At 40.3% G+C, this 23,932-nt stretch overlaps 1 protein-coding gene across 4 annotated transcripts in view; it reads left to right on the top strand.

Moving 5' to 3' along the window:
- EXD2 (exonuclease 3'-5' domain containing 2) overlaps positions 1-23,932 on the top strand; it is a 61,392-nt gene that overhangs the window by 24,644 nt on the left and 12,816 nt on the right. For 2 of the 4 annotated variants that reach the window (XM_045579353.1, XM_045579356.1), the window contains exons 2-4: positions 7,265-7,650; positions 14,912-15,168; positions 23,408-23,534. In XM_045579353.1, the coding sequence (XP_045435309.1) occupies positions 7,312-7,650; positions 14,912-15,168; positions 23,408-23,534 (723 nt within the window). In that variant the 5' untranslated portion in view covers positions 7,265-7,311. Of the gene's footprint in view, positions 1-3,235; positions 3,377-7,264; positions 7,651-14,911; positions 15,169-23,407; positions 23,535-23,932 lie in introns of those variants that run through there. The other 2 variants (XM_045579348.1, XM_036433230.2) reach the window with 2 other exon arrangements.

The raw sequence follows: 23,932 nt of genomic DNA, 5'->3' as shown, positions 1-23,932 counted from the left end.
GTCCTTTTAAGTTAAACTCAATATTTTTTTTATATCATGGCTTCTAAAAAAAGCAGGAAGGTGATTTCTGTTGAAATGAAACAGGACAATGCTCAAAGGGAAGCGTCATCTGATAACGAGGAGCAACAATCAAACAATCAACCAATCCCAACTGCTGACATCAAGAACATCCTGGTCAAATGGAAAGCAGTTCAGGAGTTTACCAATGCCCACTATCCGGATTCAGCTGAAGCAAACAGGATCAACGATCTTTACTCCGATACTCTTGTCCGTTATTTCCGGCAGATGTTGGAGAAAAGAGAAAAACAAACGACTTTGGATAGGTTTTTCATGAAACCATTGGCCAAAAAGCAGAAAATGGATGAAGATGTGCAAGATTCGGTAGACTCTACTTAGTCTGTCTTAAAATTAAAAAAATGTGTGGTTTTTTTTTTTAAATTATGTTTTTAGATGTATCTAAATAAAAATAATAACAAAAAATTTATCTTTTTTATGTCATCTTAGCATATTTTACGCTACAGAACGAATTATTTTTTTTAACATGTATTGTTATGGGAAAACGCATTTCACATAACGAACTTTTCGCATAACAAACTTGCTCCTGGAACGAATTAAGTTCGTTGTGTGAGGCACCACTGTATTAAAAAGTTGATTGGAAATTCTTTCTGCACAGATGAGCTTTATTGATTGGGTTTTCAATGAAGGATGATTACTTATGGACCCAGAAAGTTCATTATGGGATCCCTCACATGTCAATATTCTGCCATTATAATCTATCTTCTACAATTATATTAGCATTTGTTTGTCTGTTATTATCTTCTCTCCTGATCTTTTTTTCCCCATTGGGTTTATAAACTTGACACTCCTTTAATTTCATTAAATACTTGTTTTAGTATTTTTTAAAAATCCTTACACAAGAATATATTTTTACTGATTTACAACAGGGGTTGGGAACATCTGGCCTGCACACTGTATAAGGCCCGCAAAATCATTTGGTCTGGCCCTGCCAAGGCATTAGGGGTGAGTTAATTACATATCTGACCAAATACAGCAGGCTAATTTTTAAATTGATATTTTTGTATGGCCCACAAATATATATATAAAAAAGCCTAATATGCAAATTGTCCCTGAGGGAGTTCAACTAGGAAACAGATCACTTCCTATGAGGTGTGTTGACCACCAGGGGGCGGTGCAGAACAAAGGGAGGCCCTGGTCAGCAGCTGGATGGCCCTGATAGGCCCTGATTGCCAGTCAGGCCAGGTACTCTACCCATGTATGAATTTCGTGCACTGGGCCTCTAGTGATGTTATAAATATCCAAATGGCCCTTGGCAGGAGGTTTCCCATACCTGATTTAGAGAGAGAGACAGATAGACACACCAATATGAGTGAGAAACATCAAGGATTGGGGCTGCAACTTAGGTATGTGCCCTGACTGGGGATGGAACTTACAACTTTTTGGTATATAGGACGATACTCCACTAAGGCCAGGGCATTAAAATTTTTTTATTGAAGTATATATGCATTCAGAAAAGTGACTACAAATATGCCTCCTGAACATACATGTAAACCAGCATTCAGATTAACAGAACACTGTCAGTACTTCATGAACCTCCCATATTCTCCTCCAGTCATTACTCCACCAAGACTAATGACTGAGTGAAATAAGCCAGTCAGTGAAAGAAAATCACATGATCTCACTCATTTATGGATAATAAAGAACATTATAAACTGATGAACAAAAAGATAGATACAGAGACAGTAAAGCAACAAACAGACTGTCAAATTACAGCGGGGAGGGTAGGGAGATATGGGGGAGATAAGAGATCAACCCAAGGATTTGTATACATGCATATAAGCATAATCAATGGACGCAAAACTCTGGGGAGGGAGGGCAAGTATGGGAGTGGAGGAGGGGGCAATGGTAAGATATGTATACATATAATACCTTAAAAAAAAAAAAAAAAGACTAATGATTACTTTGACTTTTAACAGCCTGGCGATTTGGGTGTTTCCAGTTCAGCATTAGTACAAAGTATGGGCGTGAACTTCTTTGTACATGTTCTTTCAGTGAACATATGGACACATTTCTGTTGAATACATATCTAGGAGGGAAACTGTTGGGAAAAGGCTTGCGTACATTCAGCTTTAGCTGATACTGCCAAACATTTCAACAAAGTGATTGTGCCAGTTTATGTTTCCTTCAGCAGCATATTAAAGTTCCAGTTACCCCACAAGCTTGCCAATACTTGATCTATACTGTTGGTTTTTGTTTTGTTTTTTCATTTTAGGCTTTCTGGTGAGTATGTGGTTTTAATTATTCGCATTTACTCTTTAAAATGAGGGAGTTAATCCCCTACATCTGCCAGAAACTCCCCCTTTATGGTTACTTATCTAGTGGAACTTAGAACCTCCTTCCTGTGCTGGAGGGGATAGAATAGAGGCTGAGGGCAACAAGCTTCGCACTCAGACACCCTGAGGTTTGATTCCCAGCTCCAATGCTTGCTTGTTTTTGTTACCGAGAAATTTATTTAACCTTCTTAATTTTATGCAAAATGGCACTAAAAATAGCCCTGCTTTACTAGGCTGTTATGAAGATTATACGAGATAAAATCTTTACTAGGCTGTTATGAAGATTATACGAGATAAAATATGCAAAGTTCCTAGTACACTGTGATCACATATTCAGCCAATGGCAGCTATTAGTATACTTTATATTGTTTATGCACATCTCATTTCTCCTTCTGATTTACATTTTCTGACAAAGCAATAGCACGCAGCACACGCTAGCTGCCTCACATACTAGCACTTTATTGCTGATAAAGGCTGGTTGAGAGAACGATTTTAAATATAAACGTATTGTGGTTGTTATAAAAAAAAGACATACATTATTATAATGGCTATGGTACAAAATACATTGCTAACGAGTAATACATTATTGAAACAAGTGTCTCTCCTATTTACCTTCATTATTTAACAGTTAAGCAGATTAATGCAGCAGGAAAACACTCCTGGAGCTAATTAGCCATAATTAGATGTTCCCTATTGCCTTTGTGAGGGTTCCAGAAAAAACAACTTCATCCTAGAAACAAAAAGAAAACACCATTTTTCTCTAGAGACGTTAAGCTTTTCAAATCTTGACCGACCCTTTGTTCAGCAGTGAAGAAACTGCTAAGGCAGCAGCTGCCCCTGCAGCTTCCGTACAAGATGGCGCCGCCCACTGGTACAGCCCCGGCTGGGATCACGTCCCCGGGCCGCAGGACCGGAAGTGGTTTCGGCCCTAGTGGATCCGGGTGGGAGCCGCCGGTGGCTGCGGAGGTTCCAGCTCCTCCTCGGCGTGAGGTGCCGCAGGTGTTCGGGTGGGATCCGGGCCACAGGTAAGGGAGGGTCAGAGGCCCGCGAGGCCTTTCCCCGACTTGTGCGAGGGGCGGCGGGGGTTCCCAGTGCGGACTGAGAGGAGGGGTCGTGGAGCTGATGATGTCACCGGGTGCGGGGGCGGCTACATTGCGGGGACCCCGCTGTCCCGGAGCGACTTGGCCCAGCCCCTGTCCCCGCCCTGCGGCGTGGCTTCCTTGGCTTCCTCGCACCCAGTGCACGGGCCCCCCACGGCCTCCCAGAGAAACCCCCTCGCTCGCACCCCTTCTCCCTCCAGAAGCGCCCACCACATCTTGGTGGCTCCCGGACCCAGAGGAAAGGAAGCGCCGGCGGCAGCACCTGGTGACTCCCGGGCGCTGCGTGCTCCGCGCGGCCGCTTCACTCCCTCGCGTGGTTCGCGGGGCCTCTCCCCGCCCCCGCGGTCCCCGCCTCCGCCCAGGCCACGCCCGCCGCCTCGGCCTCGCGGGGGAACACCTGTTTGTTTTCTCGCATCCCTGGGATAGATGGAAACCAGGACGCTCGTGAGGATCTGTCACAAAATCCATACCTGATCTTTGTAATACTCCAAACAATAACAAATAAAAAAAACAAATAGAATAGAAGCAAACCCAAACCTTTATAAGCTTTTGACGTATAATTGGACACAGACGAACTCTCTTATTAAACACCATATTAATTGTATCGTCCGTTTTAGTTGTAAGGACGGAAGGAGCTGCAAAATGAAAGGTTTTGCTGATGATCAGAATTGCAGGAGAGAGGAAGTTTAATATGGAGGAATGATTAAATTTGGTCAAGTTGACCTTGTTTTAATAATGTGCTTTTGTAAGAAATTGTTTCAGAGAAAGAGAGAGAGAGGAACACAGATTTGTTGGTCCACTTATTCATGCATTCATTGTTGCCTCTTGTGTGTTCCCTGACCAGGGATGGAAAGGGCAACCTGGGCGTATTAGAGCGATGCTGTAACCCGTGGGGCTGCCCAGCCAGGGCAATAATGCACTTATTCTTCTTTATTTATCTTAGTTGTAGTCCGTGAGTACAATCTTGTAAAACATAGGTGGAATTTTAAAAACAGAATAGATGCTCTTTGACCTGGGTCTTTGCATTTCTATTTTTTTTTTTCTTTTTCTTTAGTTGCTTGCCCAAAAGTAAGAACTGTTTGGGTTGTGCTTTTCTATTTCTTTTTCTTTATATGTATTGACAGGTGTTTGCACATATAAAATATATTTGGGTTAAACTTTCACAAATGTATATTTTACAAATATGATGTACCTACTCAGCAACTTGACTTTTTGTGCTTAAAGATTGGTCTTAGAACTTTTTCTTTGTTATTATGTTGAGATCTACCTTGTTCTTTCGGCTTGCTCTGTAAATTCCATAGTATGTTAAGATTCCATAGCATGTGAGATTCCATAGATTGCTTACAGTTTTTCACTGTTAAGACACAGTGTTTCATAGAAAATCCTCCAAGTGTGTGTGTGCCCTTATGAGCGTGTCTCAAGTAGTTACTAGTGAGATTATGTTGTTGTTTTTAAATTGATGTTTAGAGAGAGAGGAAAGGAGCGAGGGAGGGAGAGAAAGAGAAAGAGAGAGATGTCAGATGAAACATGGGTTGGCTGCCTCCTGCACACCCCTTACCAGGGATTGAGCCACACCCTGGGTATGTCCCTGACTGGGAATTGAACTGCCAAAGTTTTTGGAAGGACACCTAACCAAGCCACACTGGCCAGAGCGTGAAATTACATTTTCATGATTGTCGGTTAGGTGTATTTTCTCTTTGAGAAATGTCTCATTTCTATTGGGTTGTCTTTTTATATGCATATAGTAGTGTTTTTATATATTCTGGATAGTAATCTTTTTGTCATTTATATATGTTTTAAATATTCATCTCCAACGTAGTGCTTTTTTTAAAAAAAATATATTTTATTGATTTTTTACAGAGAGGAAGGGAGAGAGATAGAGAGCTAGAAATGTTGATGAGAGAGAAACATCGACCAGCTGCCTCCTGCACACCCCCTACCGGGGATGTGCCCGCAACCAATGTACATGCCCTGGACCGGAATCGAACCTGGGACCTTTCAGTCCGCAGACCGACGCTCTACCACTGAGCCAAACCGGCTTCAGCTAATGTAGTGCTTTTTAAAGTTGTTGTTTGTCTTGCCCAGCCAGTGTGGCTCAATCGGTGAGTGTCATCCCATGCACCAAGAGGTTACCTGTTCGATTCCTGGACAGGGCACATGCCCGGGTTCTGGGCTCAATCCCCAGTAGCGGGCGTGCAGGAGCAGCCAATCCATCTGCAGGCTGACACTCCAGCCACGGAGCCAAACCAGCTAGGGCTAAATAAAAACATATTTTAAAAAGAAACATATTTTAAAAAAGAAAAGTTGTTGCTTGTCTTTAGCCATAATGGCATCTTTGTTGAACCAAAGCTTTAAATGTTATGTTTAAATATATCAATCTGTTACATGTGTATTTCCTATCCTGATGGTTTCATAAACCCAGAATTTATAAGCCTTTTGAGGTTAATACAGGAGGTTTGGGGACAATAAAATGAATTGGTGGGCTTTGAATTGTTTCTGGAGCCACAACTCTGGCCTGTAAAGACTTCATTTGTAAAGTAAGGACAGCTGTGGTTTTTTGTTGTTAATCCTCACCGGAGGATGTTTTTTCCATTGGTTTTCAGAGAGAGTGGAAACAAGAGTGGAAGGCAGAGAGAAACATCGATGTGAGAGAAACACATTGATTGGTTGCCTCCTGCAGGAACACCCACCCCCTCCACCCCCTACCAGGGTCTGGGCGGGGGAGGAGCTTGCACCAAGGTGCCCTTGACCAGAATCAAAGTACATGGGACCCTTTGGTCCACAGGTCCACGCTCTATCCACTGAGCCAAACCGGTTAGGGCAAGGACTGCTGTTTTTAACACCTCAAGAATTGGGTTGCCACCTAGATGAAGGCAGAGCACTGACAAATCCATCATCCATTGTTGGAATGTACGTTATCCCGTCTTAACCCTTTGGACATTTCAGTTTGCATCCTCCTGAGCATCTTGGAATTCTCTCATGGTTCTATCCTATTCCTTTTGGAGGCCACCCATTCCTTTGTACTGCCCTAGCTTACCCTCAATATCCAAGTCTGTTTCTATGGAGAACTACTGAGATTTCGGGTGCAAGAAGACCCATGTTTTCTGAAGCCCATTTGCTTCGTTCCCCCACTATTTACATCTTGCAGAAAAGTAAAAAAATAAAAAAATAAAAAAAAATCTCTCCACTAGCTTGCCAATGATTAGATTTTTATTGAAGCAGAAATTTCCACTCAATTTTTGTTAGAGATTGAAGGTTGAAAGTGCAAACACCTTGAAGAAGGTCTATATCACTAAGTGAAAGCCAGAGTCTAGCTCAATTTTGTTTTATTTTTTATTTATTATTTTAAAAAATAGATTTTTATTGATTTCAGAGAGGAAGAGAGAGAGAGAGAGAGAGAGAGAGAGAGAGAGAGAGAGAGAGAGAGAGAGAGAGAGAGAAACATCAATGATGAGAAAGAATCATGACCCACACTTGGGATTGAGCCTGACCAGGAATCAATCACTGAGCCATGCTGGCTGGACTAGCTTATTCTGTTTTAATTGATATGATTTTATATGGTTCAGAGAGCCCTAAGCAACTGATAGAGGGAAGGAGGGTTTTCTTAGGAGAGAATAGAGATAGAGATGGAGTAGAGAATGTAAAAAAGTGAAAAAAATTAAAACACAACTGCTTCATGCCAAAATTTGTAACAATTTTTTAGTTTGTGGGCACAGGATTGTAAATGGAACAACCCCCCACTTTTAGTGGAAACTCCTTTCCATATAGGCTCAAATTCTGTGTGTAAACTTCTTGTTGCCACTTGTTTTGCAGATTGTGGGATTAGTGACATGCTTTCCTAAACAGCAGAGAAGCTGAAGATGTCTAGACACTTGGTGGCTTTGACAGTGACCACTCTCCTTGGTGCGGCAGTGGGGGCGTTTGTCCTGTGGAAAGGCATCCAGCGCCGGAGGAGTAGGAGCAGCCGCGGAACCTGGCAGCCCCAGCAGCAGCAGCAGCAGCAAGCTCCAAGCAGGAGCGAGCTGCCCCCGCCAGAAGAGGACCAGCCGCCTTCCAGTGCCCCCAGAGCCTCATGGGAAGAGAGGATCCTGGAAGCAAAGGTGGTCACTGTGTCCCAGGAGGCAGAGTGGGATCAAATTGAACCCTTGCTTCGGAGTGGGTTAGAAGATATTCCAGTACTTGGAATCGACTGCGAGTGGGTAAGTTAAAAAGCAAAAATAGGACACATCATGTCTGCTGTTCCCACTAGAGGTCTTGAGTCATCAGGTGAAGGATAAGATTAAATATTATATTGTTCTCACCTTGCTGGTAAGTAGATTTTAGCAGAAGTTGCTTCTCTTCTCAGGATAAGGGAATGCTCATAATCATAGATTCTGAAGCCAGGCAGATCCATATGAGTTCCATGTTCACCACTTATCATTCTGTGAACTTGGACATGGTACTTAAGTAATAGGGATGTAATGGTATCTGCCTCCCAGGGAATTTCTAAAGGTTCAAATAGCCTCTATAAAGTCTATAGCACAATTTTAACATATGGTAAGTGATCATTGAATACTAGCTAATATGAATATTTTAATAGTATTTTCATAAGGATGTCATGGAGAAGTTTATTAAGGAAGTCTATTAAATGGGGATTATTATACAAGTCAAAATTTTAAAAGATAACATTTAAAATTTGAAATATTGTTTATTCTAAGCCAGGTACTATGCTGTTTTGTTTGATCATATCATTTAGTTTAATTAGACTCTCTGTAGGGAGAATAATTCTATGTAGGGAGATGCTATTACTAAGCTCACTTTTATAGATAGGAAATTGGGGCATAAAAAAGATTAGTTACTTACCAAAAGCCACAGAAGTGGTAACTAGCATTAGAGGCCAGGGCTTTCTCTACCATCTGGTTACTTCCAATGGCTATTAACTTTGGGGAAGTTGTTGCCTGATTATGATGATAATAATATGGCACACCTACTCTTCTGTCATTCTGATTCACAGAGTGAACTTTAATCTTGAAACAGAAGATATTACAAAAATACAAATAACTCAGAAGCATCATCTTACTAATTCAGTGTTATACCTTACCAAGAATCTCTGATTTTTTCCCCCTGGATATCTAGAAAACAGCCAGAAACCAGAAAATGTAATCAAAAGAAACTTTAAGCAGAATAGTTGCCACAAAATCAGACCAAAGTTGGTAGGAGTGACTACTAGATGTCAATACAATGATGACCAAGAAAGAATTGGAGGCCCTGGTTGGATGGCTTGGTTGATAAGAGCATTATTCCGATACACCAAGGTTGTGAGTTCGATTCCCTGGTCAGGGCACATACAAGAATCAACCAATGAATGCATAAATAAGTGGAACAACAAATTGATGTTTCTCTCTCCTTTCCTCTCTCTCTAAAAAGTTAATAAATAAGAAAAAGGCAGAATTAGGCACTTTTAGTTTATTTTATATAAGAAATATCCTTTTAGAAATATTTACACCAACAATAGAAGAAAACATTAGTAAACAGTGAGCTTTAGTAGATTAGGAAAATTCACATTTGCCAAATACCTTGATTATTCTAACTAAATGAAGAATAAGCACAGCAACGACCGAGTTTTCTGAAGTGAATAGTTACTAACAGCAATTGACTTAATAATAATAGGGTGTAATTATAGCAGAGACATGGAAAAGTTAAAGGGGCAAATAATCCAAAACCCACTTCATTTGGGCTTTTGATATGTATTAATTTCATGCTTGATGCCGCCTCTCCCTTGAGGAGTGATTGCATTTCTCCAATTGCTGCCACAGAAAAACTTTATGAAAAAGACATCCGTTCTTGTTCACCTTTCTTCCATTTCTGTTTCCCTTTCTCTTTCATTTACTTTCATGTTTGTTTAGTTACTGTTTTTGCTCTTACTTTACAGTTAGTAGTTGTTTAGATTTACCAAATAATTCACCTTTTTTAGTTTGTCTTTTTAAAAAATGTATTGATTTGAGAGAGAGAGAGAGAAACATCGATTTATTGTTCCGCTTTTTTAGGCATTCATTGGTTGATTCTTGTATGTGCCCTTACCGGGAATCCAATCCACAACGTTGGTGTATCACGACAATGCTCTAACTTACTCAGGGCCTCGTTTGTCTTTATACCTCAGACCTTTTTTAATTTTTATTTAGAGTAATTTTCTTTAAGGTCATACTATAGAAGTTCATTTTTTGAGGTCTCATTTGATAATTAAGATTGTTTTGAAAATGTCTTTATTTTGCTCTTGATCTTGAAGATATTTTCACTGGATCTAAAATTTTAGTTTGGCAGTCTATCATTTTTACCATATATAATTTTTCATTGTGTTCTGGCTTCTATTGTTGCTGTTGAAAATCACTGCTAATCTACATGTTGATTTTTTATAGGTAATTTTTTATAGCTCCTTTTAAGGTCTTCTCTTTGAGTTTGTGGTTCTAAAAATTCATTATGATGAGACTAGGTGTTTTCTCTCTGAATTTCCAGCTTTGGATTCAGAGAGATGAGGATTGGTATATTTTATCAATTTTTAAATTCTCTTTGAAGATTGTCTTTACTCTGTTTTCTTCTCCTTTTTCCTCTCCCCCTCCTTCCCCTCCCCTACTTTCCCTTCTTCCTCTCCCTCCCCCTTCCACTTTCTTGTTGGAATTTGATCAGCTACATTCGCAACATTTAAAAAACAATGTTTTATTGATTTCTAGAGAGAGAGGAAGGGAGAGGGATAGAAAGATAGAAACATTAATGAGATTAGAGAGAAACACCATTGATGGGCTGCCTTCTGCATGCCTCTTACTGGAGATTGAGCCCACAACCTAGACATGTGCCCTGGCTGGGAATCGAACCAGAGACGTCTTAGTTCAAGGGCTGATGCTCAACCATTGAACCATACCAGCCAGGCTACATTCTCAACTTTTTATGCTAACCTACATATCTGGTAATCACTTTTAAATTCAATCTATCTTAATCTCTGAATTTATTCTACATAATTCCTTTGGGTCTTTTTCATATTTTCCCTTTACCTTTGTCTAATCTGCTGTTTAACTTGCTCCGAGTCTTTTTTCTTTAAACCTTTTTTATTGTCAGCCCTCTGTTTAAAACCTTTCTATAGCTTCAAATAAAACGAAGATGTCTTAATGTCTTACATGTCCTTAAGGATTTATATGCTCTGGCCTCTCTCAACATCTGAAATTTTCTCCTAGTCGCTTCCCATCCTCCTCATTACTTTCCAGTCTCATTGGGCCTTCATTCGATCACTTGAACAGAACAATCTCATTCCTGTCTCAAAGTCATAGTTTAAATTTAACTGGTATATGAATGCCACAGGCTAGGAGTGCTCATTAGGTAACCCGTTCAAGCCCAGAACATGGTATCAGGTTCTTCATTACTCTCTGCTGCCATCGTGGGGCCACTTCAAGAATCACGAGCTTTTCTATAAATTCATCAGCTCTGGACTTTTAAGAATTTTGCAGAAAGGTTAGAATAATTCCACAGGTGTTCATTATATTATTTATGCTTTCTAAATTACAAGTCATATCATTTTGATGTATCACAGTATATAAAAACACAATAGAGACAATAAAATATAAAAATTAAAACAATATTCCATAGCATATAATCACAAATATGTTAAAACTACAAGTATTTTTAGATGCAAAGAAAAAAGTCTGGAAAAAATATCAGAATATTAACAGTGGTTATTTCAGGGTTGTGGAGTTTGGATAGGTTGTTTTATTTTTGTATGTTTTTGGCAATAAGTATGCAGTGATTTATTTTTTAAAAGAAAATAAAAGGGATCTTAAAGCTAAAATGGATTATCCACTGGCCCCCAGGAAAGAGGATTCTAAACCAGTATTCTCTAAGTGAGTTACTGAGATATGGAAAAAAGTGTTAGAAACTTCTTCCGTAATGATTGATGTCATCATTCATTTAATAATATACTAATGTAACACATTAGTATATTATTACATGTATATAATTATAAATACCTATGCATATATGTTGTTTATGTCCCAAACTTTTTTTTTTAAGCCTTACCTGAGGATATTTTTTGTATTGATTTTCAGAGAGAGTAGAAGGGACAGGGGGAGAGAAAGGAGAGAGAGAAAAACAGAGAAGGAAGGAAGGAAGGAAGGAAGGAAAAGCCATTGATTGGTTGCCTCCTGTACACACCCTGACCAACTAGGGCTGGGAATTGAAACTGAAACTCAGGTATCTTTGATGGGAATTGAATCCTTCAGTGCTTGGGCTGTCATTCTAACTACCAGCCAGGGCTCAAATATTTAAAAAGAAAATATATATTTTTATTGATTTCAGAGAGGTAGGGAGAGGGAAAGAGATAGAATCAATGATTAGAGAGAATCATTGATTGACTGCCTCCTACACACCTCCTACTGGGGATCAAGCACAGAACCCGGGCATGTGCCCTTGACCAGATTTGAACCTGGGACTCTTCAACCTGCAGGCCAACACTCTGTCCACTGAGCCAAACCAGCTGGTTGCCTCCTACACTGCCCCTACTGCAGACTGAGCCTGCAATCTGAGCAGGTGCCTTGACCAGGAATTGAACCGTGAGGTCGATGCTTAACCCACTGAGCCAAACTGGCCAGGCTCAAAGAGACCACCGAATTAAATGCTAATAAAATTAAAATATGTCATGTCTTTTCCCATTAAGGGTTTCATTGGTTTTCATGAGTAATAAGTGATATTGAGACAAGAAGATGTCAGAAAGAAAAAGGGGTAAACATATGAGGAATAAAAGCTAGATCTTTTGTTACTTAAGCCATATAGAGTCTGCAAGAGGCCTTATTTTTCCAATTATACTTTTAGTATAAATTGCATACCTATTAGAATCATAAACATTTGAATTCCCAGTAGGAAAACCTTAATTGTAATATATTGGATCTTAAGCACAATCCAGAAACAGTATTAAAAAGACAAGAACTTGTCTATCTGTCCACCTACATACTTATTTACTTAACCAGTGGCCCGATGCACAAATGATTTGTGCAAGAATGGGCCTTCCTTCCCCCTGGCACTGCCTTCACTCTGGCCGGATCAGCCTTTCTGCTCCAGCCCCGAACCCCTTTCTGCCTTCCCACGCTTCCCAGAGGCCCTGAGCAACGATGCAAGCATCCTACCTCATCCCTGGTTGGTTGGTGCCTGCTTATGCAAACTAACTCGCCATCTTTGTTGGGTTAATTTGCATACTCCTGATTGGCTGGTGGATGTTGCAAAGGTATGGTCAGTAAGCATGTTACTTTTTTATTAGGTAGATGTACTTTAGAAAGGGGAACCTGACGAAAAAGAGGTGCAGAGATGCAGCTTTAGGAATTTGCAGTGAGTATTGTGTCAAATTAGCAGGCTAAATATTAGAAGAAGAGATTTATAGCTTTTTCATAGAAAGATCTGGCATTACAGAGGAAAGGAATTAATTAAAAAAAAAAAAAGGCAATTTGGCCACATCCAGATGAATATTATGGAACAAAACGCAATAGTCAATTTCTTGTAGTTTTGTGTGTTTTTTTTTACCTTGTCTGAGCCCCAAGAAGTAGGCACATTAAAGATCAATCTGGCATGCTTTCATTTGAGGATATGGAAATATCCCTCATCGATAAATCAGTGCCTAAGTAGGGAAATCCTAAGGCTTTTATGAGTTAAACCATGGTTTTACTTAGCATTGAAGTTCAAGTTGAGGGCTTAAGGCTGTACTGAATTTTGTTTTTAACAATTCTTTGTGATCCTGATTGCTTCTTTGTGATACTGGTCATCTCAACAATGACATATCCTTCCCTTGATTACTTGTAACACTTTGGTTATTTACCATGCGGTTTCTAAAGGTGTGAGCTGTATAGTACTCTACCCGAAAGGTTGTACTCCTTAAGGCAGGTTCCATCTCTTATTAACTTTATATCCACAGCGGCACCTGGTGCAATGCCTTGCATACTGTTACTGTAGTAGTAAGAGAGTAGCATTGCTTAGAGCAGAGTTCTCCTCTGGTAACATTTTGGGGGGACATGATTCTTTGTTATGAGGGTCTATCCTGAACATTGTAGGGTGTTTAGCAGCATTCTGGCCTCTAACTAGTGGATACCAGTGCACTCTCTCCCAAGTTGTGACAAGCAACAATTTCTCCAGATATTGCCAGAAGTGCTGGGTCGGGTGTGCAGGTGCAAAATCAATGCTGGTTGAGAACCACTGTTCTAGAGATAGGGAAGTTTAGGTTCTAGTCCTGACTTTGCCATTCTCTTTCCATGAGTAAGCAAACTGCTTTACCCTAGGCCTTACATTTCTTCTCGGAAAATGAGGATTGGAATTTATTGGATACTAAGGAACCTTTAATTAATGTGAACTTTGTATGTAAATATTTCTGAGAATAGCTTCCTTAGCTTTAAGCATTTTCTTCAACTTATCTATTACCTTAAAAAGATTAAAACTATACACCTGAGCCCTGGCTAGTATGGCTTAGTTGTTTGGGCATTGTTCTGTACACCGAAAGATTGCTGGTTCAACTCCTGGTCAAGGCACAGGTTGCGGGTTTGATCCTTGGTAAGGGGCTTGTAGGAGGCAGCCAATTGATGTTTTACTCTCACATCAATATTTCTCTCTCTGTCTCTCTCTCTCTTTTCCATCCTCTCCCTTCCTCCTTATTTCCCTCCCTCCCTCTTCCTTCCTCTCTAAAAACAAAGAAAAAATCTTAAAACAACTACACACCTGCAAGCAATACAGAATAATATTGGATGTAAACTGTAATTGAAAAATAAAATTTAAAAACAAAGCAAAACAAAAAAAGATTAAAACTATAATAGATCAGTTAATATATAGTTATTTTCATCTCTTAAGGTATAAGGATCCTAGCTTATGCCAGTATATATTTTTTCTTTTTATGACCAATATTTGTAACCATAAATGTTGAGAAAGCATTCTGTGCTACCAGGATTTATTATGACAGGTACCACTTACTTGTACTAGCATTGTATTTCCTTCCTCTTTTTAAACATTGCATCTTGAAGCAGTGATGATAAGGTAAATGAGTCAAAGTCACTAGCATGTACGTAAGAGAGTCTGGATAATAAAAAGAGTTATGCTTATGCTTATCAACTGGCCTCTCTGCTCCTTAGGGGGCCCCCCCATTAGCCTTTTAAAACCTGTATATTTCCCATGACTCTGCCAGTGTGTCCCAGGCTGCCTCTGTGTCAGCTGGTCACTATTTATGGACTGCTCGTATTTCAGGCTCTGGAGTTTGGGCCTTCAGTAATCTTTGTTTAAGTTACTGCTTTACAGAGTTCATTGCATTTATTAGCACAAGCTGATTCTTAGATTGGAACCAAAATCTGGTCAACTGCTCCCTTTGAGAAGTTAAGGATGTACCTCTTAGATGTTTGCCATAATTTCATGATGTACTTGGAACTGCGCTAGGGTATGAACTGTGGCTCTGATTTTTCTTCTCTTGCACAGGTGAACTTGGAAGGGAAAGCCAATCCTCTGTCGCTTCTTCAAATGGCCTCCCCAAGTGGCTTCTGTGTCTTGGTTCGCTTGCCCAAGCTGATCAGTGGAGGAAAAACAATACCAAAAACATTATTGAACATTTTGGCAGATGGCACTATTTTAAAAGTTGGAGTAGGATGTTCAGAAGATGCCAGCAAGCTTCTGCAGGATTATGGCCTCATTGTTAAGGGGTGCCTGGACCTCCGATACCTAGCCATGAGGCAGAGGTATGGTTTGTGTGAATGCTGCTTGGATTATTGTAGCTGTGGGGCAAATATTTTAGCAAATTTATAGATTAATAAGAATCAGTAATGAAGCATCTAAAATTTGTCACAAGCCTAGAGGCTTCTGAGATGCATATTAAATTTGTAAGGAAATATTCCAACTTCTGAGAAAACTTTACTTACCTGGAATTGATCTTTTTATTTAATTTTATTTTTTATTTTTCTTAGAATTGGTCTTTTTAAATGAAACATTAATAAGATGTCTCTTTAAGTTGTAAACTAATGGCCCCACTGGATAAACGAGGGCTGCAGATTACTTTTTTGTTTTTCCTCATATAGTATTTTTAGGAAATTTTAGTTTAAATGCAGAAGATGTATATTTCCGATTTCTCTTGAAAAAGTGAGGTGATTTGAATATACTAGGTCAATAATTCTAGGTGGCAACAATTGGCTGGGTACCCTGCTCACTTTTGATGAACAAGCTCTATTCCATTTGCCGGAGTCCCCACCTCTCCCATTGTAACTGGTAGTCATCCTGAAGCATGAGTTTGGAAAACCTGCTTTAGGCCAAAATGATGGTAGTTCCAATCCTTTACTTGGAAGAAGAGAGATTTCTCTTTCTCTGAAAAGTCTATTTTTATGGAAATGGAGTTGCCAATCACTCTTTCATGTATGTATACACAGGTTCTCCTTTTAATAATATGGACTGAAACAGCCTCTATCCCTGCCTCAGTGACACTGACATTAAAGTTTGGAGGCCATAGCTGATGTGGCTCAGTGGATAGAGCATCGGCCTTCTAACTGAAGGGTCCTGGGTTCGATTCCAGTCAAGGATTCAGTTCTGGGTGTGGGCTTGATTCCCAGTGGAGTGCATGCAGGAGGCAGCTGATCAGTGATTCTCTCATCATTGATATTTCTATCATTCTCTCCCTCTTCCTTACTCTCTAAAATCATGGAGGATTTAATCAACTAAGAGAAGGCCTGATTAAAATCTATTCTGATCATAATATTTTATTATAAAATTAGAGGCCCAATGCACGAAATCTGTGCAAGGGCTCAGCCCTCACAGCCCCGGCTGCCTCGGCCAGCCTTCGCAGCCTGGGCCAGCCCTCACAGCCCCTCGTAGCCCCGGCTGGGCCTCACAGCCCCAGCTTTGTCTGGAAAGTCATCCAGACGGTTGTCCAGAATGTCTTCCAGATGGTGGGTCGATTGTACGGTCTAATTAGCATATTAGGCCTTTATTTGCGCTACAATATGACTGCTTTAGGTTCATTACATGTTACCATGAGATCAACTGCCAATAATAATTTTTGTTAATACTTTAGGAACAGCTTTTTTTTTTTTTTTTTTTTTAATATATTTTATTGATTTTGTACAGAGAGAAAGGGAGAGAGATAGCAAGTTAGAAACATTGATGAGAGAGAGTCATCGATCAGCTGCCTCTTGCACACCCCCCACTGGGGATGTGCCCGCAACCAAGGTACATGCCCTTGACCGGAATCGAACCCGGGACCCTTCAGTCTCCAAGCCGACGCTCTATCCACTGAGCCAAACCGGTCTCGGCAGGAACAGCTTTTGATACATTACAATCAGTTTTTTCTAGGATATTCGCTTATGAGTGAGATCATGCAATACTTTCTCTGACTGGCTTATTTCGCTTAGCATAATACTCTCCAGGTCCATCTATGCTGTTGCAAATGATAAAGAGTTCTTTCTTTTTTATAGCTGCATAGTATTCCATTGTGTAAATGTACCACAGCTTTTTTTATTCCCTCATCTAGTCACTGTTTCCTTGTTAATTTTTTGTCTGGAAGAGCTATCCAGTGAAGTCAGCAGGTTGTTAAAGTCCTATACTATGATTATATTGCCGTCAATCTCTCCCTTAAAGTCCTCTAGAAGCTTTTTAAAAAATATATTTAGGTGCTCCTATATTGGGTACATATATGCTTACCAGGGTTATATCCTCTTGTTGGGTTGATCCCTTTATTACAGTGTGGTGACCTTTATTGTCTCTTGTGATGGTCTTCTTTGAAGTCTATTTTGTCTTATATTAGTTTTGCTACCCCAGGTTTTATTTTCTTTTTTCATTTCCATTTGCAGGGAAAATTTTTTCCCATCCCTTCATTCTCATCCTGTGTGAGTCTTTTGTTCTGAGGTAGGTCTCTTATAAACAGCATATACTTGGGTCATGTATTCATATGCATTCAGGTACCCTATGTTTTTTTATTGCAGCATTTAATCCACTTAGATTTAATGATATTATTGATAGGTACTTATTTATTGCCATTTTTATTCTTATGCCTATGTTTCTCTCTCCATTTCTTCTCAATATAGCAGTCCCTTTAGCATTTCTTGCATTGTTGGTTTGGTGGTGATAAACCCCTTTTGCCTTTTTTTGTGTGTGTCTGGGAAGCTCTTTATTTCACCATCTATTTTGAATGATAGCCTTGCTGAATATAGTAATCATGCTTTTCATTACCTTGAATACTTCATACCATTCCCTTCTGGCCTGTAGAATGTCTGATGAGAAATCAGCTGATAGCCTTATGGGAACTCCTTTGTAGGTAACAGCTTGCTTTTCTCTCTTTGTCTTTAATTTTAGCATTTTAATTATGATGTGTCTAGGCATGGGCCTATTGGGTTCCTTTTGCTCTGGACTCTCTGTGCCTCTTGAATTTATGTGACCTTTTCCTTTACCAGGTTAGAGAGTTTTCTGCCATTATTTCTTCAAATACATTCTCTATCCCTTAGTTACTTCCCCTCTGGTACTCCTATGATGAAAATATTGTTACATTTCATATTGTCCCATAGCTCCCTTAAGTTGTCTTCCTGTTTTTTAATTTTGGTTCTCTGATTGATTGATTTTTTTTTTCTAACCCTGTCTTATAATTCACTGCTCTGATCCTTGGCTTCCCATAATCTTCTGTGTATTCCTTCCAGCCTGTTCTTTATTAGTACTACATCATTCTTATTTCTGACTGCTCTTTTTTCATAGTTACTATATCTTTTCTCATACTTTTGAGCATCATTGCCATCATTATTCTAAACTCTTATCTGATAAATTTCTTATCTCCATTTCATTCAGCTCTTCAGGAGAATTCTCTTGTTCTTTCATTTGGGGCTTATTTTTTTTTTAATCTTCCTATTTTGCCTGCATATTTGTGTTTGTGTTTATGTATTAGGTAGATCTGCTATGACTTCCAATCTCTAATGCAGGACAATGTGTAAATGTCAGATGCTGTTTGTGACTGTCCATGAGCACCCTGTTTGGAGCTATTAGCAATTAACACCTTGTGACTCCCTCTGCTGGAGCTGGTGCCTTTGAAAAGAAACTAGATGTGTACAATGTTCTGCTTTTCCTAGCCCTAAGCCAAGAATTAGATCAGGCAAAGACTCAAAGCCTCCAGAGACCAGCTTCTGCCTACAATGTGATTGTTATTTAGTCTTGATTAATCTCAGGCTATCAGGGACAGGTGGGGTGACAGGTTTTCCAACATGGTGGGGCAGTTGCTTCTGCCTGCAAGCAGATTATTATTCTCAGTCTCTTAATGGGCTAAGAAACTCCACAGGGTGGAGCAATTAAAAACACCCCTCCCTCCAGGCAAAAGCTGCCTGGATGGTAAAGGTCTGCCAGAGAAAGATGTCCTCTGCAGTATGAGGGAATGATTCAGCACAAGAATTGGGGGTGTCTTCCTTTTGAGCTCTCACCCTAGCACTCCCAACCTTATCTTCTGCTCACACAGCTCCAGTCCACTCTGCCCTCTCTCTGCTGGAGCCCAAGGTGAGTGGCTGCACACAAAATTTTGTGTTGGCCCTTTAAGTGTGTGCTTGCATTTCCAGCCATCTCTCCCTGGCAGACAGAAACACTACTCCTTTTCACAGCCAGATTTTATGGGGGCTTCTTTCTCAGTTCTGGTGCTGTGGGCTAGGGGACCCACTTTGGGGTTTAGACCTCATAGTTCTCAGTGGAAACGCTCCACAGCTGAGATATCACTCCAGAATTTCAGCTTCAGTCTGTGGGAGCCTGGCCTGCCCTTTTGTGCCTCCACATTTCCTACCAGTTTCTATGCGGTCTCCACTTTCCATCCCTGGTTATCAAGGTTCACTTCTGCTAGTCTTCAGTGGATTTAGGAAGTTTTTTTGTTTTTTGTTTTTTTTAAAATATATTTTATTGATTTTTCACAGAGATGAAGAGAGAGGGATAGAAAGTTAGAACATCGATGAGAGAGAATTATTGATCAGCTGCCTCTTGCACACCCCCTACTGGGGATGTGCCCGCAACCAAGGTACATGCCCTTGACCGGAATCAAATCTGGGACCTTTCAGTCTGCAGGCCGATGCTCTATCCACTGAGCCAAACCGGTCCCGGCTGGGAAGGTTTTTCTATATTTTAGTTATAATTCTAGTTTGGTCTTGGGAGCATGTCAGTGTAGCTTCCACTTACTCTGCAGCCATTTTGGAATCTCTAGCTTCACTTTTATAGACCAACATGTTCTTTTTTTTTCTTTTTTTAAAATATATTTTATTGATTTTACTTGAGAGGAACAGAGAGCTAGAAACATCGATGAGAGAGAATCATCAATCAGCTGCCTCTTGCACACCCTCCATTGGGGATGTGCCTGCAACCAAGGTACATGCCCTTGACTGGAATCGAACCCGGGACCTTTCAGTCCGCAGGCCGACGCTCTATCCACTGAGCCAAACCGGTCCTGGCTCTTTTTTTTTTAATCTTTATTGTTCATATTATTACAAATGTTCCCCTTCCCCCTCATTGCTTTCCTCCACCAGGTTCCCACCCCACCCTCTGCCCTTTCCCCACTCCCCATTGTCCTCATCCATAGGTGCACAGTTTATGTTCAGTCTTTTCCCTCAGCCCCCTCTCCCCAAGAATCGTCAGTTCACTCCCCTTCCATACCTCTGATTCCATTATATTCAACAGTTAATATTGTTCATCAGATTTTTAAAAAAATTTCCTTGGTTTTTAGATTCACTTGTTGATAGTTACGTATTTGTTGTTCATAATTTTTATCTTTATTTACTTTCTCTTCCAAAAGAACCACCTTCAGCAATTCATATAATTCTGGTTTGGTGGTGATGAACTCCTTTAGCTTTTTTTTATTAGTGAAGCTCTTTATCTGGCCTTCGATTCTCAGTGATAGCTTTGCTGGGTAGATTATTTTGGGCTGTAGGTTCTTACTATTCATCACCTTGAATATTTCTTGCCATTCCCTTCTGGCCTGCATGGTTTCTGTTGAGAAATCAGCTGACAATCGTATAGGTGCTCCTTTATAGGTAACTACCTGCTTTTCTCTTGCTGCTTTTAATATTCTCTCTCTGTCTTTTGCTCTTGAAATTTTAATTATGATTTGTCTTGGTGTGGTCTTCTTTGGATTCCTTTTGTTTGGAATTCTGTGCGCTTCCTGGACTTGTAAGTCTAATTCTTTCACCAGGTGGGGGAAATTTTCTGTCACTATTTCTTTCAGTATGTTTTCCATATCTTGCTCTCTCTCATCTTCTGGGACCCCCATAATTCTGATGTTGGTTCGCTTGAAGTTGTCCCAGAGGTTTCTTACATTATCTTCAACTTTCTGGATTCTCTTGCCTTCTTGCTTCTGCAGAGGAGTGTCTTCTGGCTCTTTATGTTCCAAATCTTTGACTTGATTCTTGTGATCTTCCATTCTGTTTTTAGGACTCTGTATAATATTTTTTATTTCAGACAATGTATTCTTTATTTCTTGTTGATTCCTTATTACTTCTTGTTGATTCCTTATTAATTCTAGTTGATCCCTTTTTATATCCTCATAGGTCTTACTGACCTTTTCTAGGAAATTCTTGAAAAACCTTATAAGCATAGATTTGAACTCTATATCCAGTCGCTTTTTGTCCTCCATTTCTTTCGTTTGTGATCTATTTCCTTGTCTCGGCATTTTCACAGCTTTCCTGAGTTGGTAGCCTTAAAAGTCTCTGTGTTCTGCTTGGATGGGTCAGGGTTTCAGGGTGGAGCCTACAGCCTTGGCTTCTGTCAGCCCTGCCCTATGCAGCTCCTGAGTCTCAGTATTCCTCAGGGTCCTTCAGCACTCCTTGCAAGCACCTCTGAGAGAAAGGTGCCCTCAATTTTTGCCTGCTACCAAACAGTCTAGGCTCTCCTCCAATGAGCCCGGAACTGGGGTTCAGTTCAGTTGGAAGTGGGATTGGAAGTGGCACTCAGAGCAGTCCGGAGCTTTTGTCTCCTTCCCGCCAGGGCAATCCTGCCGCACAGCCAACCATCAGTTCTCTGTGCGCCTTCAGGACCTTCTTTAGCCGCTCCCCCATGTTTCCACCTTACAGCCCAGCTCCCTCTGTATGAGCCTGGGTCCCCAGGGTCTGGCCTAGAACTGGGATTCAGAGCAGTCGGAACTGGGGCTCAGCATAGTCCGGAGCTTTTGTCTCCTTCCCCCTAGGGCAATCTGGCAGCAGCGTCAATAGTCCGTCCTCTGCGCGCAATGTGCGCACCTCCGGGGGCTCTGCCTTTCACCGCTCCTCTGGTATTCCACCTCACAGCCCCGGCTCTCTCTGTATGAGCCTGGGTCCCCAGGGTCTGGCCTAAAACTGGGGTTCAGCGCTGTCGGATCTGGGGTTCAGCACAGTCCGGAGCTTTTATCTCCTTCCCGCTAGGGAACGCCAGCCAGGCACTCAGCCTCCCCCTCCTCTCTGGCTCTGTCCTCTCGGCGTGCGCAACGTGTCTCCATACCTTAGGCTTTTAGAGCTCCTCTGATTTTCCTTCTGGTTTTCTCTTTCCTTCTCGTTATAGAATTTCCAGTCAATCGACTTTCCTATAGTTCTGGGTAATGCCCATTTTATATTTTAGTTGTATTTTATTGAAATTGTTGTGTACGGCTACGGTTAGGTGTTTACCTGTGCAGCCGTCTTGGATTCTCTTGACCAACATGTTCTTAATTTCACAGTTAACTCTTGTTTGGAATTTCTTATTCTTGCACTCATTAGTTTTTTTTACCACCCCATAGCTATTTTAACCAGAAAATGTTTAGAGAGCAGAAAGGATACTTAATGTTATTGTATTCTAGAGGCCTGGTGCACAAATTTGTGCATGGATGGGGTCCCTTGGCCTGGCCAGTGATCAAAGCCTATCAGGGGGCTGGTCGGCCAGGGGAAGGGACCTTGGGGACTGGCTGGGGGAGGTTGGCCAGTGGGGTGGGGAGGGGCCATGGGAGGTTGGCTGTCTGGGGGGGAGGGAAGGAACGGGCTGCAGGAGGTTGGCTGGCCAGGGGGAGGGGCCACGGGAGGTTGGCTGTGGCAGTGCACTGACCACCAGGGGCAGCTCCTGCATTGAGCATCTGTCCCCTGGTGGTCAGTGCCCATCAGAATGACTGGTCAACCAGTGGTTCCAGTCATTCTGGTCGTTTGGTCATAACGGTTGCTTAGGCTTTTATATATATAGATTCTATCCCTCGATGAAAATAGCCTTATCATTTTTTTCAAATTTGAAAAGTTATACATGAACAGTAGCCAACTCAAACATAGAAAAATATGAAGAGGATATATAATCATTCCAAGTCTCACAATAAGAGATAATACCACTAACATTTGATCCATTTGTTTCTAGTTATCTCTTTGTGTTTCTTCTCTCTGTGATCACATACCAGAATCACATACACATATTTATTATATAGTATATCTGTTAACATAAAGGGACCATAGTATATGCTTTTCTTTACAGTCTCTTTTTACTTAACTAATGTATCATGGACATCTTTTCACATCAATATAGATCCACATACTTATTTGTAATAGCTGTATATAATGTAATTGCATGGATATTTAACCAGTCTTCTATTGATGGGCATTTAGGTTGTTCCTAATTCTTTGCAACTGAAATAGTGCTGTAATGAAGATTATTATAATGTACATTTGTCCTCAGGCTAAATTTCTAGAAATGGAATTGTTGAATCAGAATTTTCATGTTCAACATTCTGATTGCTATTTATTGTTAAATTGTTTTTCATAAAGGTTGTAAAATATGCAAAGTTCACAAATGTTAGGTTAGACTGTCTAATTATTCATGCTCCACCAATACTAGATATGGTTATTTTAAATAAATCTTTGCAATCTAATAGGTTTAAAAATTATAGGATTTTATTTTACTTGATGTCTAGTGAGATTGAATATCTATCATCTGTTTATTAGCTGTTTATTTATGTTTATTTGTCCATTTTTGATACATGATTTTATTTATTTTTTGTAGGAACAATTTGCTCTGTAATGGGCTTAGCCTGAAATCACTCGCTGAGACAGTTTTGAACTTTCCCCTTGACAAGTCCCTTGTACTTCGTTGCAGCAACTGGGATGCTGAAAACCTTACAGAGGACCAGGTACTTCTTATCTGAGCGCTTGAAGAATGGAAGCATAATTGTTGTTAAAGTTCTAATCCTCAAATAGAAGTATTGGGCAGAAGTGCCTTAAAATAGATTCCTGGTCTGATGATAAACAAGATAATTGGTCTAAAATAATTCTTAATGAAATTTTAGGAAATGCAAAAAATAATTTTTAATTTTGACATTGAAAAAAATGGATTGAGACCATAACACATATGGCCAGGGCTTTTGAACTAGTGGTTTTTTTTAGAAATCAATAACTATAGATAATAAAACATTAAATAATGCCGAAACCGGTTTGGTTCAGTGGATAGAGCGTCGGCTTGGGGACTGAGAGGTCCCGGGTTCAATTCCGGTCAAGGGCATGTACCTTGATTGCGGGCATATCCCCAGTA

This window comes from Pipistrellus kuhlii, unplaced genomic scaffold (genome assembly GCF_014108245.1).
Source record: "Pipistrellus kuhlii isolate mPipKuh1 unplaced genomic scaffold, mPipKuh1.p scaffold_m20_p_1, whole genome shotgun sequence".
In the NCBI taxonomy this organism is placed as follows: Eukaryota; Metazoa; Chordata; class Mammalia; order Chiroptera; family Vespertilionidae; genus Pipistrellus; species Pipistrellus kuhlii.
This window is presented reverse-complemented; position numbering and strand designations above follow the sequence as displayed.